This window comes from Nilaparvata lugens, chromosome 5 (assembly GCF_014356525.2).
Source record: "Nilaparvata lugens isolate BPH chromosome 5, ASM1435652v1, whole genome shotgun sequence".
Lineage (NCBI taxonomy): Eukaryota > Metazoa > Arthropoda > Insecta > Hemiptera > Delphacidae > Nilaparvata > Nilaparvata lugens.
Window position 1 is genome coordinate 12,750,320 of NC_052508.1, and position 19,254 is coordinate 12,769,573.

Below are 19,254 nucleotides of genomic sequence, written 5' to 3' on the forward strand. Positions count from 1 at the left end.
TACCTTACAGGGGAAGAAAATCGGGAAGAACCAGTAGCCGAAATGTCAAGAATGAGGAGTGATTATTACATTAGTACCTATATTGATATTCACGAATAATAAATACGATAAATTTCATATAATGATGATTAAATATTTTTCTCATCAGCATATTTAGTTCAGCTTCTTTACCTGAAGCTTATCACCTATCTCTCCAACTGTGAGAGTATGTATAGTATATATAACCTGAGTGGAATATTCTAAATCTTGATTGATTTATTCATTCACTTTATTCAAATTTATCCTATTCAAATAAAGACAACCTTTTTTCAGTATCATTCATAATAAATGCCAAAGTTCGTTTTTTATTACTTGCTGATCACAATCTATTTGTATATTCAATTATTTGCACAAACTACGGTATTGATAAAATGTATTTGCAATAATGCTCATTGAATGTTATGTGATGTTTGTATAATCTGTAACAATTATTGTAAGATAATATTTTCTACAATTGATGGATAGGCTATGAATAATTAGCAGAAGTTACATCAAATAATGACTCATGGAAATATTAAATTGAAAATAGATTTTAATTTTGAACAAAATGATCATGCTATTACCGTGGATGATATTATAATTCATTTATTAATTTAGTCTTCTTGTTCTATAACCACGAATAATACACATAAAACAATGAAGTGAATGTATAATGATTTGATGGAGCTTCTGCGTTTTTCAATACAATATTAATTAATATTATCTAAGAATAATATACATTTTTGAATGGCTGATTTGATTTGACGTTGTTAGTAAAACCGTAAATACTGGTTGCGAATATTTATTGAGATGTTTATTATATAATATTATGTTTAGCGCTCAAAATACATTTACTTTTTTATTGTTTTTGGAATATCTGTGTCCCTTTTTTCGAACAGTACTGTACACAGTATATTCAGAAATATATATAAATTCCACTCACACTTTCTCAATGGAATATGATATTACTTTTGCCTTTTATTGATTCAAGAATATAGAGTTGTTTTTTATTATTCGAAATTTTTTCCTCAATAATGGAGTTTCTACAGTTCCTTATTGAGGAAGAAAAATTATAAATGTTTGATGTAATCATTCAAAAAGTATGGTGAAAAATCATTATTAATGTAGAACTTTTCCTGTGACTAAGATTTTTTTCGAGAAGTGAAAATATTTCTATGTATACTTGAAATATTCATCCATAGCCTATTGTAACTAGTAGATAAGTCCATATGCAAAGTGCACACTATATCTATAATAATACCATATTCTAATCGTTCCAAATGCAACTTTCTATGTAGGTACTCTATATAAATTTCAGCTGAATTCATATAAAATTCCACTGAAATGGGAAAGGGGCATTCCGTGAAGATTTTTATAAAAAATGTACAGTACATTCGCCAATTTATGTGATGACAATCGGTACCAGAGATTTATGAATCTCTGTTTTGTGTAATTTGTTTCTTAAGTTCTATCATCGTTATACTTTCCATTGATCCAGATATAATCTTCCTCATTATTATGATGAAAAGAATGCAATAAAGTATCGCTTGGAAAATTATTGGGTCCATTATTTGCAATAATGATAGATTTACATTATAGGATAGATAATTTAATACAGTATGATGCTAGCCAGCGTTTGAGGATTGGAGTTATTCGATATCCAAGCCAGTAATTGTAGAGGAATGTTGTTCTAACAATAATGTGAGAAATGAATAGATAGAGTTAGGGATTCATAATATGGTTATGGAAATCGAAGCTTAGTTGATATTTTATACTATAGAAGGAGTGTGTTTGAGAGATTGGTGAAATCCCATTTTGGAAAATTATAATAAATTAAGTACGGTAATAAAGTATTGAAATTGAACGTTTGGTTATTCTACTTTATTGAAGAAGTTATTGGAGGACTCCTTAAAAAATAATCGAAATTGTGTTTTATACTAGAATTTAGAGAATGATTCAATGGAAATTTGAATAATATTCAGATTGATGAATTCGATAAATTCAGAATTAATGAGTTCAGTTGTATTGCTCTCCCTATTATTGTCTCAAATAATTTCCGCACAAATTTCAATGTATTTGAGAATCAAATTCATTTTTACCCTCTCATTAATTGAAATCCAACAAGTTGCAAAGATGTAATAAATGTTACATTGTAACAATTTGTTTCTCACAAGTTTTCTAGTGCAACAGAATAGCTTATTCTAATTCAATATGAGGAATTTTTGTTATTCAACAATGTCAATTTATTGTCAATAAAATTTTAATTTGAAGTATATTCACTAGAAATCCATGATATTTTCAAATACTTGGTACTTATATATAAATTATAAGTTTTTATTACTTAGAAGTTTCTAATAAGTTGAGCCAAGCAGAAATATCTTTTCCCCGATAATTATTATTTTCAATCATGTAATGTTGATTAAAAATGATAACTTGTCCTCATTGAAATTCCCCCAATGATCTATTCCATCTTCTCCCGCATCAAAACTTAATAAATCATTTTCTACCCTGAAGATATTTTCATTTAGCATCGCAGAGGAGTCGAAACTTTGGCATTATTAATGGAAAGCATACACTTGATAATTATTATTTACAATCAAGTAATGTCAACTGAAAATGATAACTCGTCCATCAATAAAAATTATGAACATCCCCAGAATTATCCCTGTTCAAGAAGTTTTTTCACCAATTCAATTTTCTCTCATGATTTAGAAAAAACGCACACTACTTCCAAGATAATTCCAATGTATAATGTAGGCCAATTAATTTTGATTGAATTGGATTTTACGATATTGTGATATGAAGTTTTGTCTCTTTCATCTTATGATAATGAATATATGAGTTATATGATATGAGTTGCCCACCTCTCAGATGTATCTGATATACGGTATATAAAAAAACCTTACCAATCCAATATTGATTCCTAAAATTTATCAATACATTTTATATGGTTCATAAAATTAATCAATGTCATTTTGAATTAATGCATGTTTCCAAGGGGAATACTTGCATTAATGACTACGAAGGCAACTATACAATAAGAATATTTGAAATATGTAGTACGGTACCTACCTGAGTTTTATCTTTCTATGGTACAACTTTTTTGTTGAGTAATTATTGGAAAAAAATTCATCTTTTCACTATTTCTAACAGTTTTCATACTAACACTGATTCAAATCCCATTCCCATAGTATAATAATTTTCTTTTTTAATTATTTCATTCATTTAGTTCTGAGCGAATAGTGTCCATGCTAAGATTTGTAGAAGACGAACAAGAACGTAGTTGCAAATAATAATGATATATACGAAATATTTTTCTAAGGGCGAGTCAATGATTAGAGTATATAGCATGCTAGTTGAACTACATAACATCCATACAGTATATTTTTAATAATAAAATAATCGTGACTTAATCTATATGAGTAAAACCTTTAGAGCAATACATAACTTTAATGGCACATTGGATAAAAATAGTATTATTCAATACGGTTAATGATAATAAGTCCTAAAAATTGATAATTATTATAAATATAATAATGAAGCATCATTATGGAAAATATGTGAGAATGATGAGTAGGTTTCTTGACTACCGGTAGCTCTTTCATACGTTAAATAATTGATGACAAATTCAATACGAACTATTTGAAATAGAATTTTTTCAGTAGCCTATAGAATAAATTGAGGAAAATAATATGGAATTGAATTGGGTGGTTGAATAATGGTTATTAGTTGATATGATGGTAATTCTTATTCAAAGAATTTTAAACACAATTCAGGCCTACTCAAAATGATAACATTGTGGTACAAGTTATTTATTTATAGTGAATAGATGAAAAAGATGAGCGAACTTTGTACTCTGTACATGTGAAGTAGGATTGCACTTTTGTTGAGAATCATAGATCATATTTCATCGAAAGGACCTCTATTATTCATGATTTCATAGATCAATAAATAAGTTCTATGAATTTTATTTATTGTGAATGTGATTTGTCATCTAGCTTTCGGCTTCAAGTACCGTATATGTAGAGCAGCATCATAAAAACTATTGTGGCATGAAATATACAGTGGAATGAATCAGCATATTTCTTGTACAAATAACAATCTATAAACATTTCATGATCAAAACTCCTTGTTATATCGTTGTTGTTGTTAATTATATTTATAAATAAATTATTACATTATTAGGTGGAATAATAATGTGGTTCAGACAAGTTGCGTAAAAAAGATTCTAAATAATGATTGTATAAAAATGCACATTTGTAACATTTTATTACCAGTAATAATTAATAAATTGTATCTCAATTCTGTGTCACTAAAGTTGTTTCAACCAGCAACTGATTCTGTATTTTATCTTGCTGTACATGAATATTATTCTTCTACACTGATTGGACCAAAAAGCTTTTTAAGGGTTGTGCTTGGTGAAGATATGATAATTATTTATACCTACTGTAAATAAAATCTCACACAAGTTACCTTCAAGTATCACAATAATTCTAAGAAGAAAATGTAATTTTAACATGAAAATGCATTTTTTAATGTCCCTGGTAAGTTGATTACCTACTGTTTAATTTTATAATTAAAAAATCACGTAATTCAGCCAAAAAATATTTTATGATAATAATTATATCACGATTATTCTGCCTCAAAGAATATATATTCCATAAAATTCAATAGAGATTCGAATAACATTTTGATTGTTATAAATCAATAATGGTGAGATGATTCTCTTCGCCTTTTTGAAATATAGAAGTCCAGTAGCTAATCAATTCAAATTTTTCAATATCAACTACCGGCGATACATCAATAACCTAATAACCTGCATTGATTCTTTCCTTTCTGTTTCATAATAGAGATATTTGAAAGATTCTTTTATTTTGTTTCTTTGCTACCTGCACCATTATTTTAACAATATCTTTCACCAACAAAGTTCCAGTGTCAAGTTATGGGTTAAATTCTCTCTTTTTTCCATATTATTCTATGTGGCAATATTTATATTTTTATAGTTGAATAATTTCCACTCTACTAATATTATTTAACATATAGCTTGAACGATAATACTACTCTATGTATGTATTAGTTTTATTATTAATCTATTTAATTGTCAAAGCCCTTCAACTTCTCTCATCCTTCCCCTTCAAATATCCATAAAATTCTGGTTTTCTATGTAGAGGAGAATACTTCTCCAACTTATTACACGTCTCATTCATTTATATAAGAACTCAAGTCCTTAATTGGATACTGAATACCAGTATGATTTGTAAAATCAACTACATTTGTAATACATCAAAACCTTATTAATGCTCGTTTTAGTAAATACATTTTTATTCCACTTTTATCTCTGATAGTATAAGAGCGGTAGTATTTAATCCAAAAATAATCAATACTATCCTATCAAATACAATGTGATACGGTAATAATTATGAATTTGGTTTCAATAATCTCATGGAATAATGTATGTTATTGCATTATCATGAATGATTGTATTGATCTACTTGATCATTTTCCCACTTTTAAAACAAATATGAGTCTTCTCTTCTTTCAATTTGTCATTTCCTTTAGGATCTATATGTTCAAATTAAATATCTGTAATTCATTACACTTTACAATATTATTCCTGAAATTTGAATTTTTCCTGAAAATATTGTTCATCTTATCAATAATACTTGTCAAATGATTTACATTTTGCATTTAAGAAGCAATATAAAATTATAAATACTTTTTTAATCTCAGTAAATAATAAGATAAGCTTGTATAAAGATTCAATACAGATAATAATTGAAATTTAAATGTGTTTTATTGTGTGAATTTTTCCCAGTTCTTGAGTCAATCTTATCACAATCATCTTTCATTATTCAATAACAAGAATTTTGAAACTATAATTTAATGAAATTGAGGTCCACTTTATAATGGCGATGGAGAGAAATAAGAAACATCATTGCCGATTCTCCTGCCTTCTATAGAGGATAGCTGATAACAGTATATTATCTTATGTGAATATTTTCTTTTCATTATTGTTTAAAATAATCAATTATATTCCATTCGTCTAAAGAAAATATAATGGAATAATAAACTATTATAATTGAGATTGGATATTTTGTTAATCAATTACCTATATTTCTACATTTTCAAAAACGATTTGGCAACGTTGCGGAGTTAGAAAAGGATAGAGCTATCTGCTTTGTTGAATGATAGACAAGAATAGCAATATTATTTCAATCAAATACTGTCACTATAACGTAGACCTCACTATAGAAGTGATTTAAAGCTATTCTGTTATTCATAATAAGGATTCTCATACAAAAATCAATTATTCTACTTCCGAAAAGTTTTCATATTAATTCGAGCTAGGCCTTTCGATTAAGTATCATTGATTGAATTCAGCAATATAAACTATCCCTACAAATGTATATAGGTACATATTATTCTAAATTCCCATAACTCTCACACAGTGGTATTTTTATGATAATGATTATAAAATTTGTTAGACAATTATATTTTTTCTAAATGTGAAGCTCATTTGAATCCGTGATAGAAATACAAAGTAAGAGTGTATTGTAATTTGTTTAACCTTCCGGCAGTCGTGCTGTGGTAAAAAATTTTGCTGCACAAAACTATTGAATGGGGTAGTGTCAGTGAATGAGTACCTATACATTCCAAAACTTTCCTCCATCACTCCACTGAGTTGCAGTATCAACCGAGCAATGGTTCAGTCTTTAGGTGCCATTTAGTCACGACAGTGCATAAGTCGCACTGTGCATAATATAGGGAAAGACTGTCTACGGGGACTGTAAACTAACCAATAACACTTTGCTTGATGTACCTTATTGAGCTATGAAATGGTAAACATACAAATGTTCATAGGCGTAAAATAATCCAAGAAGATGGAAAAAGTAATTAAACAATTATAATTACGATGTTTTGACAGTAAACAGAGTACATAACACTTAGAAAATTGGATGTTGTACAAAATGCAACACGCAACTGCTCGTGTGATTGAGTAGGGCGCGACTACCGAAAGGTTAACATTTTCAATTTGAGTATTAGGTAGCTGACCCAAAAAATAAGACGTTGATGATCATAGAATCAATGTTGCTTTCCATGACGAAACACTGTATACGGTAATAATTTTGATGTAGTTCAGACACTGTGTTACTATTTGAAAAAAAACACTCCTCAAACACAAAAAAACAGCTCCTCCTCCTGAGGAGGAGCTTCATGAGCCTCTGAACCTGATCAGGAGTGAAATGCATTCCTCAATACTCCAAGAAAAGTGAGTGTTTTTAAAAATATTTACAAGTAACACAGTGTCTGAATTACAACAAAGTTAGTAAAATCAAATTATCAGCTCATTCATACTCTTGCGAAACGATAAACGAGAAACGATAACCGTTCTTGATGAAACGTTGACAGCATTGCATGATGAAACGCTTATGTATTTTCTATTTCAATAGCCATGTATTCTTCAGAAGTACCATATGAAAAAAAAACATTCTTGACGTAATCAGATGTTGAATAAATGGATTAGATTGAATAGTTTTGTAATCTATCACCGACTATACAGCTTAAGGAAGCAATAGAAATAGAGGAAGTCAACTGCTTGAAATCAGATTATGTCCCGTCCCACTAGGAAGTGGAACATATAAGGATTATCTAGACATCTTGTTGTCTACTGTAAGATATTTGTGTATCATGCGAAGTGACCCACTGTACGTTCAGTACATATTTTGTGCGTATCTTTCTAAGAGGGGTCAACTGAGGTTCTTAACCCAATTCTGTTAGTAAATAAGATGCTTTCTTCTTTAGTGAGATCCACTTTATACTGTCAGCAATCCTCTATGTATCACATCAGCGCTCCTCATTTAACCAATGCTGACAAGTCTTACTAGAGAGAGTAACTGACGTGAGACGGTGCTTCAACCAATTTAACAGGATAAGAAAATTTTAAATGTTACAGAACTTTCCACCGTGGAGAAGCCTTACTACCAAATGGACGACTAATTCAATTTGATAACTTTTAGAAAGAATTTTCTCTTACATTTGTTTATTCCATTTCAGCGTTCAGACACTTCACATCATACTCATTTCACTCAAGACACTCAATTGTAAGTTTAATCATTCCCTTTAGTGCTTTGATTTTATTGGAAAATTCTATAGGTAACAAACGTAACTAGGCCTACTACACTATAACTACTATAATCAAGAATAGGCTATTATAAATATTTGATCAAATTCCTTTCAACATATTCATATTTTTCAAGAACATTCATTACTTTCTCCCCTCAATAAAATTGATATTTTGAATATTATTCTTATTTGAGAAAATTGAAGTAGAAAAGGCTACCCACCTAGCCTGAAAAAATAGGCTAGACTAGATAGGCTATATCTGGACTGTCATCTACTAAAAGAGGTAGGTTTGTGAGAACTTTTTTTAGTACCTAATTCACTACTATTTTTATGATTGACACAAAATCAATTAGGCTACTTGAATTGAGAGAATGATAGTGAGCTGAATTTGAAACTCTATAGTTTTCAATCAAATCAACTAATTTTGGTTGTCAAAGTTGAAAAAAAAAATTTAACTTTTTTGATTGCTTCATTGATGTGCTTCTACAGCATTTGCTATTGATGAATTTTCAGGGATTTGGGAGGCCAGGTTACAGCGAAAAGAAAATGCTTTGAACTAGTAAATTCAAATCAGAAAACCAGGCTACACTGAATCTTGATACTAAAAGGGGATTGAAGAGAATGTTTTTTTCTATTATCATCATCAAATTATATCAGAAATGATATATATTATATATTCATTTTATAGTCCATGCAAAATTTATTTTTGTTCAAATCTTAGTATGTAGCATGGGTCTTCATAGTCAGCAATGCTTTCTTAATATAACAATAATAGGAGTAACTGTTGCTGTTTTTATGCTGTAGGCTTGTCTGTCAAAAAAGTCCTACGCTCTCTTTTTCGCTCTTTCTCTCATACAGGCTCTTTAGATTCTGTGAAATCTGACACCATTGTATACTATACATACTGTAAGAGCAATGCTGCAATCTAAGGTCTGTACAGACTATAGTACAAACATATGTACCTACGGTATTCTTATTTTCAACAAAACATCGCTTCAGCATGATAAATCATAACACTTTTTATTTTCAGAAAACAATCTCCTTTCTTCAAAACATCTGAAAATCAAGCAATGAAACAACCATCGGTGTCAGGATGGCTTCGATTAGGTGACAATTTATTTCGAAATTTGACAAACAGCAGCTCTCAGATTCAGCAGGAGCCAATACTTTTACAGTCTGATGAGAACGAGGAGTACGATGAAACTAGATCAACGATTGCTATTGGTGCAGCTGCAGCCATTCTGCTGCATGCTTACATTAGTCACTCGAGGAAAGCAGTAAGATACTGATGATAATGATAACTAAAGTTGAACAACATAATCATTCACGATTATATCATGGAATAGGCTACATGTTTCATAAAATACAGTTCGGACTCTATGATATTCTAGAATATTATATTTTGGGATCGAGATGATTCATGATCATATTTCATTGGAATATATACTAAAGACTTTGATAATTTTGAAAATAATTAACATTGGAGAAGGATATTCTGAGGTAATCCCAGAGAACAACCACTATAACACATTCATTTTCCAGCTAATCAATAAATTTATTACTGTAGGCTTATTCATTATTGTTCATTCTATTCATCATATTACCTGAATTTGATACTTTATTTCATATATTTCATTTATCCATAGACAATAGATACAATGCAGGTAAAAACAACAGGCATTCGCCCAAAACTGCTTTAAACCTTATCCATCATATTACCTGAATTTCATATGTTATTTCATTTATTTCATTTATTTCATTTATTTCATTTATTCCATTTATTTCATTTATTTCATTTATTTCATTTATTTCATTTATTTCATTTATTTCATTTATTTCATTTATTTCATTTATTTCATTTATTCATAGACAATAGATACAATGCAGGTAAAAACAACAGGCTCATTCTCCCAAAACTTTTTTAAACCTCAATTTGGAATACACTGTCTAGAGGTTATGTAAATGATAACTCAGTGTTATGTGTCTTTCGTCTAGCCTACTTGAACATTGGCCTATAAAATTATCACGAAATAATACTGACAATCGTTCTACCATTTAAAAGTTATTCATGGTTTGTTGATTGATAAATCTAGCATGCAATTCCATCTGATTCTACTGTATATTTTGATCCTACATATTTTTCCCTCTCACTAAAAACAAATAGTTAATGTTCATTCTCTCCTCCATTTTCTGAAATATTGCCCCTCCCACCACATTCTCCATCCAGGTGTCTCCCAGATCCCTCTCTTTCTTTATATTTTATTATTTTATCTTAGTACATTTTTTCCGCTACCCTATTATTCTTTTATTATCGGTACCTTATCATTCAGAAAAGTTCTACTGGTTATCTCTGATTTTTTGTTGAGACAAAAATACAATTCAAATTGCTTTTCATTGTACTACATCCATCAATTTTTTCAGGAGTGCATGTAGTAATGTGTGTCTCATCCATGACACATGACGACAAATATATTATTCTATACTAACTATGAATTGTATGATATAGATGAAATGGAAATATATCTTTTCATTATCCTGTACTAAACAATTCTTTCACTACCTTACCTCAAGTCAGATGTGTGTCATTCATGTAACAATAGCCGTTATTCTATTTTTTAATAAAGTGAATCTATTCTTGACATCACATCCCTACAGATTCATCCGCACTCAATATTTTCCTCATGACATGGGGACATTGGGGACATGAAGAACATTCTTCTCTCAAGAATTCATGTGAAATATTCTACATCCATCACTTTTCAATCAAGATACAAATTACTTCTACTTCTAAATTTTAAATTTATTTTTCTGTATTCCAAATTGATACTTCTGAATTTCAAATTTCTACTCCCGAATTTCAAATTCCCACTTCTGTATTTTGGAATTCTCGTTCTGTATTTTGAATTTCCACTTTTGTATCTTAGATTTCTATTTCTGAATTTTAATTTCAAAATTTTCTAGGGAGTGTCAGTGACTTTCGCACTAGCAGCACTAGTAATGACTGCAGTGATTGCACCAATAATCGGCTCGATATTCCTGCTGCTTGCCTGCTACCGGCAATGTGTGATCACGCTGTTGAAAGTGAAATGCAAGAAAGGCACTTTCGCCGGCCTCATGAAGGGCAACGATGCTTTCTGGGCCGTGGAGGAGGACGCGTCTCGGTCTGTTATCAATATTCTGGCGCTCGCTGATTTCAGCTTCATCGTTGAGGCATCCAGGAAAGGTTAGTGGATGAATATGATTTCTACTATGAAATTTCCATGTATCGATCAAAATGATGAATAAATATTTGAAGAATTAAGTGGATAATAAATCCACTTTAGAAGTGGAAATTATTCACAGTGTTGAAGAAGATGATGATGATTGGCATTCACCAAGAGATGTGATCAAATTCTCTATTGATTTGATCAAATTTTGATTGGCATATATTTTTTTCTATTGAAACAAGAATCATTTTCAAAAATTGAAATGCATGAAGTTTGAAGAAAAGTGTAGATAACGTGAGGATAGAAGAGACAGGAAAGTCAGGAGAAAAGTTTTTTCAATACAAGGAAAACAATATTATCTTTAATCATTGTCGATATTGAAGGCTGTTTGAACTATCGACGATATTATTCATTTTCATGAACCTGAAGTTTAGTTTCAATTCTTTTATTTTTTTATGATGTACTTTTTGTATGAATTAATAAAGAATTGTATGAATTAATTCAACAAAAATAACTCACTGTTTAGTTTGAGATCTGTAATAATATTTCATGAAAACTCTCCCATTTTCCAAAAATACCCAATGAATTCATTGAGAACTTGACAATAGAATATTGTATTTTCTGTTTTTTCCACATCGAGTAATCCTTCAACCTTTGAGGATATCAACCAATCTTTCAATTTAATATCAAACCACTTCTTTCACACTATTTTTCTTTCAGTTTGAATTGAAACCATGATATAGTGAAACAACAACTGGCATTGAATTGATATAGGGTCAATTTTAAATCGAAAAATGAGAAAGTGACACATAGACTAGCTACATTTGGTCTGTCGTATAAACTGAATTAGAACAGTTTTGGGCTTACGCCTGTGGTATTTTTCTAGAATTTGTCTCACGTTAAATGATTGAATTAATGAACCTTAGTCAACTCAAAATTGAACTGTATGATTGGTTCCCATGATAGCTTTGCTTCTTTTTTGTACAGGTGAAGAACCACTTCCACTTGAAGAATCATTTTTAATTTTCATTCATTTTCAGAACTGATAGAAAAACGACTCCTTAGTAGTCCGTCGATTTTATTAAACAAAAAATTCAACTGTTCATTTAGTTTTCCACAACAGCTTTGCTTCTTTTTTCCTACAGGTGAAGAACCACTCAACACAGTGCAAGAACTGATAGAAGAACGACTCCTCAGCAGCCCTTGTCGCTTTCCGAAGCTACTCTGCTACAGGCGACAAGCGATGGGCTACTTTTTCTGGGAGCGACAACCTAGCATCGACGTGCAGGACCACGTGCGATGGATGGATTACCCCCGAGACCAACCCGACCAATTAGTCTCCGAGAAAGTTCTCAAAAGTTTCGTTTCGTCACAGGTCAACTCTCCACTCCCCGCTTACCACGCGTCCGGCTGGGAAATTCTCATCAGTCGGTATCCATTGAGGGTGGACAAGATAAGTGATGATCCGTTGGATGCCATGGAGTCAGGAAACCGATTCGACAACAAGTACCCGGTGCTTTTCAGGGTTCACCACTCGCTCGGTGACGGAGTAGCTTTGATTCGTTTGTTGCTGGATGCATTGGCCGATCCTTGTTCGAGGACACCATCTAGAACTCCTAGTCCGATGTTTGACACACCACAAATCAATGAAAACCAATTCAGATCAACTACACCACAGATGAACGACAACCAACACAGATCATCCACCCCTCCCAGCGACTTCTACAAGTCAAACATCCTCAACATTCCCACTGAACAAGACTTCAAGATGAAGAAGAGCGCCTCCCTGAATTTTGACGATAGACAAAGCTGTGACGTCACGAAATCCATCACCCCCAGTACCAGCATCAAAGATTGTGTTCGTTTCGCTTGTAGGAAATTCATTAGCTTTCTCGATGAAGCAAATGAGATAAATCGCTTACACTGTCAAACTCAAAGCCTTCAGAATATAAATATCCTAATCAACGATCAACCAGCTGATGAGTATCTTTGTTCTGTGAGTGAAACCAATGAGAAAAAGAATCAGAGTTTTGCGATAAGACCCACTAACCTACTAGTCTCACGGAAAGATAGAAGGAAATTTGAGAGTTTCTTTGTTGAAAGAGATGAGGAGATTGAGACAGGGGTGTTGCAGTATTTTTGGGAAAAGTTGAAATCGTTCAAAGGCGTTCTGTATCATCTGGGAGTTCTTGCGTTACTACCGGCCACAGTCATGAACCAATCAGTGGCGAGAACCAATGACGACAACGCTCTTCACGGACCTCAACTGTCCGGATACAAAGTTGTCGGCTGGTATTTCGAGGATGAAGACGCTGATGATAACACACTCATGTCGAAGATCAAACGCATCCGCATGAGGACGGGGACACATTTCTCCGATGTGCTACTCACTGCACTATCTACCAGTATGGAGGATTATTTCAGGCGTTTCAACGAGGTTCCTCACGATATCACAGTTGTAATCCCGGCAAGAATTGGAAGACCGGATGAGGGCGAGTCTTCTGCCAAGGTAGCCTCAGCTGTTTTCTCTTCAAAAGATTTGAAAGCAACTGTGACAAAACTCTACATGGACAGGAACGCCAAACGCAACCATTCTGTGATTTACGAGGATGCAAAGACAAAGCTTGACAACAAGTTCTCAGTGGCTCTACTGTCGCTCCCCATTGCCAGTGAGACTCCAATCAAAGAGGAACTGTTTGGGAAATTACGTCGCGTACAGCAACGCACCGGAGTTTTGAGGAAGTCGGCCGATTACATTGTGAACTATTGGATACTGAATGTGATTGCCACTCTTTTCCCGGTTCCAGTTTTGAGAGAAGTGACAAAAAGCACGCAAAGTTCGATGGTGGTCAGCAACATGCCAGGACCACAGAAGCAGGCCAAACTGGCTGGACAAACTCTGCACAACATTGTGTTCTGGGTGCCCAACAGAGATTCAACAGGTAACTGAACATTCTATCAAATTTATATTTCTCAAATTCTATTGAAAAATAGAAACAAATGGAAATGATAATCCTATACTATTAAACGAGCAATTTCTGTTTATATGTTTAGATGTGATCTAAATGTTTAGATTCTAATATGTTTAGACCGGATCTCGAAAAAGGCTCTAACGATTGTCACGAAATTCAGAACATATAGTAGGTTTATAATATAAAAATTCGATTGCACTAGATCTCATCCCTGGGAAAACTCGCTGAAGGACATCAGAAGGATAATTATTATTCATCCTTGGAAAAACAGCTGATAATAATTATTTCGTCATCTGTTGATGATGGAAGTGAGTGAGCGAGTTATGTGTGTGGGTCTGTGTCAGAATTATGACTCAGCTGTTGAACTTCTGTAATCATTCAATCAGGTACTTAGTGCTGGTTGCAAAAAAAACGGGTTATTTTCAATCATGAATTATTCCAGTAGATGCATCTTTTTGAAATGGTCTTCTCTGATTTGGTTCACGTGAAATCAATCAGGATTAAAATTTAACCGGCTTTTGTGCAACCGGGCCTTTGTGAGGGAAATTTTCACATTCCTCTGGGAATTAAATTAAATTTACTGTGATTTGATAGAACATCTCTGTATCAACTATGAATTTTATTATAATTATTTCTTCTTTCGTAATAATTTTTCAATGCTTTTGTACTCCAGAGCAAAGCTCGGTCCCCGATATTAGAGATTACAACTGATATAGAGATAATATTACATTGATAGCCAGAAATTGTATTTATTCAGCTAATACCTTGGGTATCTTGGGTATCCAATTTACACTAGATAAAATAGGTAATTTGTTATGTTCGGTTGCTGAACATGAGAGGAATCCGCGGTCTTAGGTTCTTAAATGGTATCCTTATGGTCTAAAGGTCAGATATGATATGTTAATGTAAAAACATTCGAATGGCATCAAAACCAATCAACCCAATCGGAGAGCTTCCTGCCTTGTCGACTTGTCTGAAAAACGCTTGTGTGGCTTTGCCTTGAATTTGAATTTTTTTTACTGTCTAATCATCCAGTCATTAATTTTATTTCTATTGAACTTACACCCAGTTCTATTTGCATAAACTAAATTTCGATATTATAATCATCATATTTATTAAGATGGTAGTATAAATCCATGAGCGATTGTCTCTATCAATTATTGCGTTTTGCATTCTCAGTCATATCTTTGGCTGGAATATAATGATATGTATAGAAAAGTGTTATTTGTCCATTAGGATTCCTGCAAAACATATTAGAGTATGATGGTATGATGTAGATATGTCATGTAAATTCATGAGTTTCTCAATATAAATCAATACAGAGGTATAGTGAAATAATATGATATAATTCTATAAATTGAACCATGATAGAGTTTTTACAAGAATTCACTGAATTCAATATCAGAGAAGAGCTGTACTACAATATTATTGTTCAGAAGAATCTTCAGAATAGCTTCCTACTACTAGATCTCTATGATTTATTCCATTAAAATAGCTGTATAAATCAAAAATTTAAAACAAATCACGTGAGCCATCACATTATGGTTATAATAATATTATGAGAATTGAAATTATTTAATGTCAAGCTTCTATAATAACTTATTTGATTTACAAGAATTTGCGCCTTGGAATATCCGTATATGCAACCCGCATTACACCACATTCACAGTAGTTACGAATTTGACCTTGGAGTTGTATTGCCGGCATTGAAAGGCGTTCATTGGCCATGACTCTCACTTTTCATTCTCTCTCGCTTTCATTCGCTCTCTCCCATTAGTCCATCCTTGTTCAACAGGACGGTGTCAAGCGTGTTGCCTACTCAAGCCTTGAATCAATATCAGCCTGAATACTGTAGATTAATTTTTATCGTAGGCTATCCATTTTAAAAATATGTATTTTTAGTATTATTCATAATAATATTGTAATACTGTATAAAATTACTATTTTATCAATACGAATTTACATTTCATTCAAGTGTGCTTCAACTACATAACATTCACTGGAAATAGCACACCGGCAATATAAAATTAAGCTTTTAAAATAATATTGTATTTTTTCAAATCTTTGACCTTGTAGTTGTAGTGAAAGACGTACCGAGTCATTGACCATGACTCACCTTCCTTCCGCACTCTCTCTCATTGGCTCTCTCCCATTACTCTATCCTTGTTCAGCAGGTGTCAAGCGTGTTGCCATCTCAAACTTGAATCAATACTACCCTTTAAATTTTGTACTCATTTTTATAGTAGGCCTATCCATTCTACAAATATTCATTTTCAGTATTATTCATAATAATATTGTAATACTGTACAATATTAATAATTCATTAATACATATCTTTATTTCATTCAAGTATACTTCAACTTAATGTAAGAGACATCGCGACACCGGTAATAGCATAAAATAAAATGGAAAATATAAAAAATTCAACAAGAAAAAAATTGTTTTCCGACAATTTAGAATTCAGCTTCTGTAGTGAGGTCCACGTTATAATGACAGTGGATAAAGATAGAAGAATAGCGATGCCGATTCTCTTCATTAATCAATCATATTTCCACACTGTCAAAAACATAATAATTGGCACCGTTGTGGACCTAGAAAAGGATAGTACTACCTGCTTTGTCGATCGAATGATAGACAAGGATAGCAAAACCAAAGTTCATCAAATACTGTCATTATAACGTGGACCTCACTATAGAAAAGTATTTCAATTTTTCAGTGAAATAAATCAAAGGAAAATAACCATTCATATCAATAATTTAGAACTGTCTGATTATTCTCGTATATCGCTTGAATTTATTATAATCTTTATAAGTATCCATTTCAATAATGTATTATATTGGCTTATTATTCTCGCATATTATTGCTAAAATTTACTATAATCTCTGCTAACTCTTAGTGTGGTTGAGTGCATTATTTGACAATTAATGTAAGTGAAAGTGTTTTTCTTCTTTCAGGACTTGGAATATCAATACTGAGCTATGGAGGACGTCTCCAGCTTGGCATAATTGCTGACAGAGCTCTCATTCCTTGCTCAGAGGATGCTCAACTGGTCGTTGATGGGGTGGTGGAAGCTATCAACAAAATGGAAAAGATCTCGTCCCCCTAACCAGTCCAACTGATGACTTCAACAGGAAAAAAATAGAAAAACGTCAATTCAATTCACCACAAGTTTGAAATACAGTGAAAATTGTTTTGAATACAAAAATCAATCGTCAAATTCTCAAGCTTTCAGTTATAAGTATTTTTGTACATTATTTTGGAATAAATTGAAAAAAAAACATCATGTGAAAATTTAAATAAATTGTTGAAGCATTGGTTTACATATTCATCACTAAAGATGTATCCTCTCCATTTTTTTGCATTAACAACACTGTATAGTGAGATCCACGTTTTAAAGGCAGTTGAAAATTATAGGATAACAGAGTTATCAATAATTTTTATATTTCCGCTGCTTTAAATAGAAGATAGCATTATCAAAGTCATCCATTTTATCTAGGGATGTCAATCCCGGGACTGATTTCCAATCCCGGTATTTCGGGATTATCCAATATCAATCCTGGGATCCCGGGACTGGTCCCGGAATTGGCAAAAATCAGTTTCATGCATTTTTAACCAATTGTTCCTCCTCAATTACATGTTCAGTAACAGTGTGTGGAGATGAAAAAGGGCCCATTAAATAGGGAGAGGCTATTATTAAAATGGAAAAAAAATACTTGGGAATAATATTGAAATTGAACATTCTATTTTTCTATAAATGTTTTCAAGATTAGGAGTAACTGTTCTATTTCATGTCCTACCTTAAATTCGCTGTATCCTAGATGATGGTGAGAACTGAGGAAAGCAAGATAACTCATCAGAGTCTTTTTTATGTAGAAAAAAAGCATTTCTATCCTACATCAGGATGGGATAGAGCTCACAATTTAATTACGTCAAATACTGTAAAGTGAATTGATATCACTTGAATTAATAATATTAATAATAAAATAGAATACTTTTTGTAAGACCGTAACGCCATACCGACCAAACAACGCGAAAGCTGAACCACCACACTACTAAATAAAATTTCGTAGAGTCAACTATAATATTTACTTCAACTAGATATTCTACTTATGATAGAGAAAGAGAAGAGGAGAGAAATAATTAGACAGAGAGTGAATCGTTAGTGCTTTTTTTATTTCTGATTTCTGAAGTCTTTTCAAAGTTCGGAATGCGTTCCAAGGAAATGCCATCAGCACTATTGCAAATATTGCGCCGTCTAGACTGGTAATAATTTTGGTGCTGTGTAAACAGAAACAAGAGTGTAGAGACATAACAACCAATCAACAACCATTCTGCCAATTATGCGAATTCTATTAAGCCAGTACAGAGTACAGCATACAATCAATATTATGTATATGCAACTGTAGGCTGTGCCTGTAGAATAAATTAGTCAAACACTTAGAACAATAAATTAGTTATAAAAACTCATATTCATCACCGTAAATGAATTCCATATTGAATTGTTTTTGGAAAAATATGATTCACAATTTCAGGTTTACAATCCCGAAAATCCCGGGATTGACGCTGAGAAATCCCGGGATTGTTAGGTATCAAAAATGGACCGGGATCCCGGGATTCGGGATTGACATCCCTAATTTCATCTGATATGATACAATCATTCATTCATTCAATAAAAATTACAATATCAAAATCGAACAAAGGCGCTAGAGCCGAAAACATCTTCTATTCCAGAATTTTGTCCAATAACATAATCAAAGTAGGCTGAAGTACACATCACAGCAATTTCCACTCCGGAAAAAAAATACTGGAATACACAATATTTAATTATGATTTCAAATTTTTTTAGATTGATATTGTTGAGTTTCATAATAATAATTCATTTTGAAATATATTTTTTTACCAATGGTTATTATGATATCATTGATTTATTATAA

At 32.1% G+C, this 19,254-nt stretch overlaps 1 protein-coding gene across 3 annotated transcripts; it reads left to right on the forward strand.

Annotated features, from left to right (window-relative positions):
• The first annotated feature begins 7,753 nt into the window (after positions 1–7,753).
• On the forward strand, positions 7,754–17,636 carry LOC111055404. 3 transcript variants are annotated; one of them, XM_022342598.2, is made up of 5 exons: positions 7,754–8,425; positions 9,173–9,419; positions 11,104–11,365; positions 12,494–14,290; positions 17,275–17,636. In XM_022342598.2, exons 2-5 carry the CDS (start codon positions 9,213–9,215, stop codon positions 17,424–17,426), a joined length of 2,418 nt encoding a protein of 805 aa, XP_022198290.2. In that variant the 5' UTR covers positions 7,754–8,425; positions 9,173–9,212; the 3' UTR covers positions 17,427–17,636. The 3 variants fall into 3 exon arrangements, with proteins under 3 accessions (XP_022198290.2, XP_022198289.2, XP_039283628.1); XM_022342597.2 differs by having other exon boundaries at positions 7,973–8,120; XM_039427694.1 differs by lacking the exon at positions 9,173–9,419 and having other exon boundaries at positions 8,002–8,120.
• Positions 17,637–19,254: the final 1,618 nt, after the last annotated feature.

What these genes read in the sequence shown, in the direction of transcription:
- LOC111055404 (XM_022342598.2), top strand. Translation starts at nt 9,213, where the DNA reads ATGAAACAACCATCGGTGTCAGGATGGCTTCGATTAGGTGACAATTTA. An exon ending in CGTTGAGGCATCCAGGAAAG is followed by an intron (nt 11,366 to 12,493) that starts GTTAGTGGATGA and finishes TTTTTCCTACAG; the next exon opens with GTGAAGAACCACTCAACACA. An exon ending in GCCCAACAGAGATTCAACAG is followed by an intron (nt 14,291 to 17,274) that starts GTAACTGAACAT and finishes TTCTTCTTTCAG; the next exon opens with GACTTGGAATATCAATACTG.